Raw genomic sequence first — 10,410 nt, 5'->3', positions numbered from 1 at the left:
GGCGCCTTTCGAGTGGTGGGGTCTCCCACCAGTGAGTCTTTCCAAGATGGAGGCTCCGATGAGAGCGGGTCTTGCTCAACTCTCTTCCATGATGGGGGGTCTTGATGCCGCGCTTTTCCCTCTCCATTCTAGCATTGTTGCATGCATTTCTTATAATCATGAGCGCTGCGATCGGTCAATGTTGTGAAGGTTAGGTGTAGCATTGTTTTTGAGTGTATCATCTGGCTTGTGTTTTTCAGGCTAATTTTATGATTTGTCGTCGATAGATGCTTTATGGCAAAGCCGTGTCAAATGTCTCGTAGCATTAGTTTTATGACTTGTTTTGCTGGACACTTGGAGCCTTGTTCTCGCCAGATGTGTTTATGAAGTTTATTTTCTTAAGATATTCGAAGTTTTGCTGAATTGTTTAGATTTAGTTAATCTGAGGCGCGTTTTTGAATGTTATTACTCGCGTAACCGAGAGTTGCCCTTTTCGGAACTCTTATCTCGATTTTTCCAAATGTTTAATGAGCTGGGAGTTTTCATACATTCTTGAACAGTATATATATTTACAGGATTTACTTATACCTATGATGGTATAAATACTAAAATATATTTATTATAAACAATTTTACATTAATTTTTTATTTATTATACCTATATTATACCTATATTATAGTTTTTATTAAAATATTTAATAAATAAAATAAAAACTATTATTTGATTAATACCCATCATTCATTATAAGCAACTATTTTATATAAACAAAAATTTTATATATTACATTTTATATAAAACATTTTATATACGCAAAAATATATGTATTTCTATCTTTCTAACAAATTGAATTAATTTTATAAATACATTTTAATGTTACTATCATTATGAAAAAATGTAAATGTTATATTGAATTTCTTTAATCATGGTTAATCTTACAATATTAATTCTAATATATTATTGATATAAATATGTTTACTTAATTCGTTAATTATTTCTTTTGGAAAGTCAATGCAGGACAAAGATGTCTAAAAGAATATTTTTCGTAGAAGAACAAATATTTAAACTCTGTGCAATTGTATAGATGAACCTTTATTATTAACTATTAGATTTTGAAATTCTTTGTAACAACATTTAATGCAGTATAAATAAATTTCAAATTAGTAAAAACTTATATCACTTATAATTGTTAAAATTTATATATTGTAGAGTATTCCGAAATAAATGAATAGTAAATGTAAAAATAATGTAGAAATAAAATATTTAAACTTTACTACATTAATAATTTTTTCTATAGATTACTGATTTACTTTCAATATTTATTTATAGAAAAAACTAAAGTAAATAAATCTAATATTTCAATGAAGAGCATTTTTATAATATTCTTTATATTTACAAATAGTGAAGAAAGTATTACCTACTTTTTTGATAGTATATATAAAATTCCTTAACAGAGATGAATTAACTTATCAATTATAGTGATAGTTTAATAAATAAATCAATTAATTAATTTTATTACAGGTATATACTTTTCTACTGAAATTAATTTCTTTGAGTTGTTCACTAAATAATATTTTAGATATAAATATGTAAAAGGATCTTGCATAAAATACATAAATATATTTTGCGATATAATTTTATTTTAAGTTGATATATAACAAAATATTATCTTATACTATTAAATGTTCCAATTTTAGAAATTCAATCTATCATTTTCAGTTTTTGTCACAGTCAATTTAACATTTTAATAACTTTTAACGACTTTATTGTAGTTCTCCTAAATCAAAATAATCGTTTATTTTAATAAACATTATTGAGATATTAAATGTAATCATCAATTTTTATTAGTTAAATGAAAAATTAAATATTTTCTAATAAATCTAATAGTTATATTTATTATATGCATTATTTAAGTTATAATTCTATAACTTAGCTCTTTGAAAGATTAAAATTTTTTAATAAATTTTGTAGTATTTGTCCGCATTTATCTATTTTTACGGATTTGAATTTTGAATAATTTAAATTTTTAAATAAAATAGTATAGTAATTTATTTTCTTTCAATTCGATTTGTTATCTATTTGTAAAGAATTTTTTATGTGGTAGCATCTAATATTCAGTAAGCAAAGTGTGTTTTGTGAAGCACTATTTTTTTCTTTAAATTCAACTGACTACGTTCATTCAAATTTGAGAACCCATAATATGATCAGTACAGCAAAGAAGCGAGTAAACATTACCAGGATGGTGAGATATACATAGGTGCAAATATTAACCTAGTTGTTTATGGTATATTGCTTTTTTACTCTCGTTATTAGTGTTTTTTGATCGGTGGGTGTAATGTTATATAGCCACACCCCCTTAATACTGTGCTATGGCTCGCGGATAATTAAACAAGGAGATTTAACCACCTATCCCTTTTGTCCACTTGAATTGTATTTTATGTAAAAGAAAAATCTATTTGTATACAAGGTTTTGAGTCGATTGTAATGCCAACAAAAACAATGGTTTTTTACACAGTCATTAAATAATTTTAATAAAAACCTATTTTATGTCTATCAATTATGTATATACACATACATTCGTATATATATATATATATATATATATAAACATTATCAAATTAAATTTCAATATTTATGATTAATATATATTTATTCATATTGAAAATATTAAAAATTAGTCAAATTTTATAATAATAAACCACAGTTTTTTTTCATAAATCGATATTTTGATAACAGATGTTTTACAATGAATTCCAAATGGTATTTATATTTTATTATGATTATTATTATTATTAGTATTATTATGATTAATGTTATCATTATTACTATAATCATCATTATTATTAAAACATTTATTAGCTTTCGAAGTTTATATTTTTTAAACTCATAATTAAATACAGATGTTTATAAAGTAAATATAAGAATAACAGAATCAGAATTACTTATAAGTGGATACAGTACTGTAAAGATTATTTTTTTATTCGACTTATTCTATTGACAAGTACAGTTATAATTAGCACTTCATTATATAATATGAAAATATTAAAATTTTGACATATTCATTATCAATCTTTTATACATTTTTAGAAGGTATTAATGATATACCATATTTGGAATAATTGTTTAATGGTTGCATTTCCTTATCTATTTCCTTTCAGTCTTTTATATTTTTCTTTATTATTTTGTAAAATTATTTAAAATTTACTTTTTAATAAATAATTTTCCTAGAAATGCTGTATTCTTGCATTGTTTGCTTAATACCTCTGTGAATATTACATACAAGGCTATTTAATATAGTCAGTGCTTATGATATACGATAATAGTAAATATAGGTATGAATAAGTTTTTAATTATATAACAATGAAACCAATAGATTATTCAGCGTTATTCATTTTTGAAAATATAATTTTTATATATAATCAACAATGAATATTTTATATTTTCGTTATATGTACAATATATTAACTAATATTGATACTAACTATTTCAATGTTATAATTGAAATTATAATATTATTTATTTATATAAAATTTAGATTAGGGGAAAATTGATTTGAATTTATCAACCGACAATTGTTAATAACGAATTATTGAATTATCCGATTAACTGATCTGATTGACTGATCTTAACTGATCTCATAATATAATAATAATAAATACCACAAATGATATTCATGTGATAATAATTCGTTAATAAATGAGGTGAGATATATACACAAATTTATGTGAAACTTTTATCCATGTATTGGGGAAACTTTTAAATTAACATATTTAGTTTATAAAATTCTCTATAAAGGTTCTCCTCAAAAGGAGAAAGCCGCAAACATAGATAAAAGCACTATTGGCTCAATTATTTGTGCAATGAAATATATATATATATTTTGCCAAGAACGAAAATTGATACTGTGCAATACAATTGATTTATCCACGCGAGCACATTTGGTATTTATGCGCTCGCGCATATATCTATGCATATTAATATCTAAATTCATACATATATACAATTAATATGCACTATAAAATTTATAATAATAAAAATAAAAACATAGTTTCCAGAAAAATTCTGTTCTATAAATAAGTCACCAAATGAATTTATATCCTTTATAATGTAACGATTGATAGAGAATATGTATAAGTTATTACCTTTCGTAAATTACATATTTTGTTCTATCAATAGTAGTAAAATATTGCTTTCATTTTTATCTGCACTTCATTTTCAATATAAAAAATTAATAGAATATCACATTTAAGTATTTATATATTATTTAATAAAGTAATGAGAGAAATTCGCTTCATAGATAAAATTATCTCATACATTTTTAAAGATAAGTTATTACTAGTACTATTAATAAAAATACATATTGAAAATAGAAATTTTATTATAAATTTAATTTATGTTATATAAATACCTATCTTAAGAGAAAAGATTTAAACGTTTGAGAATGATATATATGATATATATAATAGAGAGGGGGGGGGGGTAGCGAAAGTAACGAGAATAAAAAAAATATAACAGTAAATTTTATTTTTATTATGTTTTCTAAGTACACATTATATAACACATATATTAAATTATTATATTCAAATATCAATTCGAAAATCGTAGTTAGTTGAAGTTATAGCAAATATGCTACAATTTACTAAGCTTGAATAATGTAATGCATTTCACTGTATAAATAAAAGGCTCTTCTTAAAGTCCTCCATTTTTAACATATTAAATTATACTTAAAAATAAATTAAATACTTTTATTTTAAAAAATAATTATTAATTTTTACTTTTTATAAAAAATATTCTTATGAATTATATACTAATATTCAATTATAACCAACGTCATATTCAATCATAAAATGTATATGAAATAAATTTAATATTTAGACAAATTAATAAAATAAAATAATTATAAGTGACCAATTTGAATTTGAAATCTTTTATTTATTAGTAACAATTGTTAAATATATTAATTATTTTTGCTTTTTAAACAATGATATTTGAATTTTAGCAAATAATATTTGAATAAATGTTTTAATAATCTTCTAATATTAATTGCTATTGTTTTTACATTTATTGTAGGATTATTATGTATAAGTTATTTTTATAAAAATATTTAAAATTGAAAATATTTAAACATAAAAATAAATGACATTTTAACAAACGTTAGAACTATTTTCTAATAGAAATGGTGTAATAAATTAACGTAATTTTTATTTATTTTATTCAAATGTTGCAATGTTTCAATGATTTTAAATTTTGGCATAAATATATGGATGGAATTCAAAAGAATTTATAATTAAAAATTCAAACTTGACTACAAAATTTACAATTTGTACATTTTTTGGAATAAAAGAGAAAATTGATTTATAGGTATTATTGTATGATGATAGTGCAGCATCTGAGCCATAATATTTGCTTTATTCACATATATGTTTAATCAACGCATTTAAAAGACAATTCGCGTTTAATTTTGAAAATGATACATATAAGTTAAATAAAGCAAACAATTATGTTCCGGTATTATGCACCTGTGCTAGAGTGATTACACACATATATACACACACACTCACACAAACACATATATATCATATTATGTGTATTATGTACAAACATAATAGGGGCATTTCGATTTAAGTCCTTTAGTAAATAATTCAAACAGAATGATGTTGATGATCATTTAATATTCACTTTGGGGCTTTTATTATGCAGTAAGATATCGCAATTATCATTTAATATGTTAATTAACTTTACAAACTTCCTAATTAATACATGAATTAAAACAATGTATTATATCTTCTTATAATTTAATATGTTTAACTGAAACAATTTGTATCGTTGAAATTTAAATACTTATTGGAATTTCAATATTAAACCATTTTTATTACCACAGTAATTCTTACCATTTTATAAAATAATTTATAACTATTCTGTAAGAAATTTGAATTACAATTCGATTATGTATAACTATTTATTGGTATAGATAACAGTTTATATATTTCTACGAATATGTTAAAATATATTAAAAGTTTTTTAATTCATATATTTCAACTAATACTAGATCATAATTTCATTATTAAAATTAAATTTCAGTAAGATTAAATAAAAAAGTATGAATTAATAAATATATAAATTCAATGAAAGTATTAATTTATTAATTCAATAAACTATTTTTAGTGGGTATACTATGAATATATTCATTATTGATTAGTAACGCTAAATTTAAGATATTTTTATGTAAGTAATTAAAAATATTAATTCAGTACATGATTTTATATTTTTAACGTGCATATTAAAATATATTAAATCTATATTAAAAACTAATCTATATTGAAAATTTGGAATAAATAACTTTACCAAATAACTATAATATGTTTTGAAATTAAATTGTACCGAATATAGTAAGACAATTACGTGCTATATAAATCCTGAACTTAATAAAAATAGATATTTTTATTTAGGACATACCTGCAATGATTTTCGATGCAATTTGAAAGATTTCTGCATACATAAAGATCTTGTCTGCGATGGTATTAGTCATTGCGAAGATGGTTCTGATGAAGCCACTTCCACTGCTTGTGTCAGTAAGTATTATTTAATATAGTTTACTACATACTATGAAAAAATACTATCTGTTATACGTTATCTGTTAATTTGTTATGTTATAATAATACTTTATTTAAATGAAAAAATATTAAGAAGATAATATTAATAAATATTTAAATATAAAATAGTTTAGAAATAAAATTTGCAGTATAAATTGTGAAATAAATTACAGAAATATATAATAAACAGTGTAATTAATTATTAACTTAATGTAAAATATTAATAGATTTCAACTATTCCGATTATATTTCTGGAGTTTTATAAATTCATTTTAAGAAATTGTATTAACATTTTAAAATATCAAAAATAAGATTGAATACGATTTTGTTATACATTAAAATTATATTACATAATTAATAAAAACGTTTCTTTATTATTTATTATTTCGTTATTATTTCGTTATTATTTTATTAAAAATTGAATTTTTTAATATATTATATAATAAATATATAAAAAAATGTTAGATACTTTCTTTTTATTAATTAATAAAAATGACTAAAAATCTATTATATATTGAATTTTATGTATTATGTATTGATTAAACTATCATCTATTGAATATTATGTATTTAACCGATGAATATAATTATTAACTATGAAGGATATTATATTACCAATATTCATCATTAACATTAACATTTGAAATAACATTAATATATGAATAATAAAAATTCATTGTATGGTATAAATATATGTACGCTTAAAGCATATACAAATAAAAAAACTACCTTCTCATAAGAAAATGAAATCGAAAATGTTCAAATTAATCATCAAAATGGTATCGAAACAAGAAAATAAGAAATTGATCATATATATCGATTGATTTTAGATATGGAGGCTTCCACTATTCTGGGCATGGAGAGCACTTGGTTTGCAATGATGATGATTTGCATAGTTTTAGCTACAGCAGGCCTTGTGACAGCTGCAGTTTTGTGCTTTTACAGAAAACGCATGCCAATGCCGCGACATCCACATAATTCACATAACCCTCAAGGACATCTACCCGTCAACTATCCCTGTGAGAAAAGTACCACTCATATTTTGTTAAAAATTTGTATGCTCAAAGATTAAGGACTTTTAATAACTTTTATCATAGAGTACACTTATTAATTAGCTCAAAGTATAAGTTAATAGATTTCTCATGAAATACTTTCATATAATTATGACCAATATTTTAAACTTCTGGTAAACTTTTTATATGGAAAAATTTATTTTAGCAAGCTGTTGGAAAATATTGGCTCTAATATTCATTTTTTTTTAATGATTTATACAATTTAAAATATATTTATTTTAAATAGATTTTTAGTAACTTATATAGCATAATACATGAAATCATTATTAACCAATTAAGTGTACTTTAAGTAAGTATAAGTTATATAAAATATTGTGTTCATAGTGTCGAATGCTTATATTAAACATATTTAGATTTTTTAAACTTAATGCTAACTTGTTTTGAAAGTAGCATCTTTTTAAAGCCGTAACTTTAGAATTGTTCGATGTGGCCATATACTTTTTTAAAGTGAAACTTAAAAAGCAATTGTGTAAAATCCATAGACCATTATCATTTTATATTGAAATTAGTTGCTCTTGTAATGATATATAATACAATATAAAGGTAATACGTATGAGATTTTTTAATAGAAACTGTTTATTAAATAATTATGTATAACTGATTTAATTAATTTTACAATAAAAATATATTTATAAATTTATAACTAAAATATATATCTATCTCATGATATCAATACTATTTTTGATATTGAATAATAAATAAATAATAATAATTTATAAATACTAATAGTTCAAATAATATATATTTTCTATTATTCGCCGACATTCTGAAGAGAGTTTTAAATTAATACGAGGAAAGGTGGGATTTGGGTTAAATAGAATATTTTTATTGAGTAAAGTTATTTATTCGAAAATTTATTGAAATTAATAGAGTAAATCAATGTTGCTTTTAGTAATACAGCAGAATAATAAAAATATATCGTGAAATCATTAATATATATAAATGTATATAAATAAGAAGCTACTTACATACACATTATTATGTAGTATTCTTATATAAATAATAGGTAGACCTTTTAGAAATTTAGATTTAGTCATTTAAAATTTATTTAAAATCAATTTGAACGCTATATTATCAAAAATACGAATAAAAATTCTTTATGTTGAATTTCTAGTATTAGATAGTGGGTGTATAAATAAGTTTTCAATATATTTTTAAGAGCATACTACACGTCTTAGAAATATACTAATGCACATATACATTTTCATATCAAGTATTCTGACTTGTATTATATACAACTTTTTTTAGTGTACTTTTATAAAAGCGTGAATCAATTTTACTATTTAATGAATATAAAAACTTCCGAATACATTTAGTACGCTCTATGTATTCATTGTACATTTAAATATGAATTATTTGTGAGTAAATAGCCAACCCAGTTTACGAGTACTATTGATTAATTAATTCAGCAACCGTACGCAAACTTTCAAGTATGTTAGTGGACAACACTAGAAATCTTAATTAATCGAATTTAATAGAGTATGTATTGTCAAATTTCTCACGCTTATACCGAATTTCTCCAATTACAAAATATGTCAGCAGGGCAGTTACTAAATTTTATCATACCTTCTCTCTACATGTTTTACAAATTATACACATATTTACTGATTAATTCTAATTCATAAATTTCAACGAAATTTAAAATTATGTCTGTAACAAAATATGAATCAAATAAAGGTAAAATACAGCTTTCAAATAATTTCTTTTTCTTTACAGTTCTATTATATTATATTAGATAACTGAAAAAGAAATATAATATAATATTTCTAAAATAAAATATAATATTTCTTATATAAAATTATAAATTTATTTATGGCGAAACGTAACTGTTTTAAATATATGGTCGAATAGTGTCTATTCTTTAGTGCAAATGAATAACAAATAATTACATAATTTCATCTATTTAGTCTATAGATGTGGATTTGAAAAATTGAGAAATTGTAATAAAAATAATTAAAATTTTTATAATACATAAATTTTTAATATATAAACCATAATAGTATTTACATATATACACGCACTTACGCGCGCACACATGCGCACACGCCCATGCATGCACGCACGCACGTACGCACAATGAAGTATGCTAAAAATTATGTTATGTGACATTTATGTTATGTTAATATTAAAATATAACTCGCATAAACTAATTTTGAACTAAGTGCGATATATTATATGATATAAATTAAAAAATAAAAACATTTAATTACCAATTAATAAACAATTAATTTATTTTACTAAATTTTGAAATTTGTACAAAAATGTAATTTTTCATTTAATTAAAATAAAGCACTTCTTTACTATAAGTTTAACCAACAGTTTAAATAATTCTTAAATGGATTATCTAAATAATGAAAATACATAAGAGGCATAAATGTACGCAAAATAAATATTTTAGCATAAATCCATTTTTGCATTTACAACGGCAAATATGATACAAGTTTATATAACAATGGCAATGTTCTTTTACATTTCTGTTAAAATTGAGTTATATTTTTATGGAGTTTTCTAAATATTAATTTAACACTACTGTTTTTATATTTAATATGATATAGATGAAGTCTTCTTCATTTTCAGAATACAATGTTTTAAAACTTTTGAAAACAAGCAAACTTGAAAATGCAAAGACTTATGCGATAATTTAATTATTTAAATAAAAAAATTATTTGTAAGTGATAATACAAATTTATATTTGAAAAATAATTGCGCCTTTTTTAAATGTTAACTACAGTATGATTTTATATTTGTATTAAATAATAGTATTTGCTA

At 21.9% G+C, this 10,410-nt stretch overlaps 1 protein-coding gene across 1 annotated transcript in view; it reads left to right on the top strand.

Moving 5' to 3' along the window:
- LOC105364842 (lost and found) overlaps positions 1–7,640 on the top strand; it is a 69,510-nt gene extending 61,870 nt beyond the window's left edge. The window contains exons 4-5 of the mRNA XM_011502872.1: positions 6,426–6,548; positions 7,399–7,640. Of these exons, the coding sequence (XP_011501174.1) occupies positions 6,426–6,548; positions 7,399–7,640 (365 nt within the window). The remainder of the gene's footprint in view (positions 1–6,425; positions 6,549–7,398) is intronic.
- The last annotated feature ends 2,770 nt before the right edge of the window (positions 7,641–10,410 follow it).

This window comes from Ceratosolen solmsi, unplaced genomic scaffold (assembly GCF_000503995.2).
Source record: "Ceratosolen solmsi marchali unplaced genomic scaffold, CerSol_1.0 scaffold15, whole genome shotgun sequence".
Classification (NCBI taxonomy): Eukaryota; Metazoa; Arthropoda; class Insecta; order Hymenoptera; family Agaonidae; genus Ceratosolen; species Ceratosolen solmsi.
The sequence above is the reverse complement of the archived record's forward strand: the minus strand, read 5'-3'. Positions and strand labels throughout refer to the sequence as shown.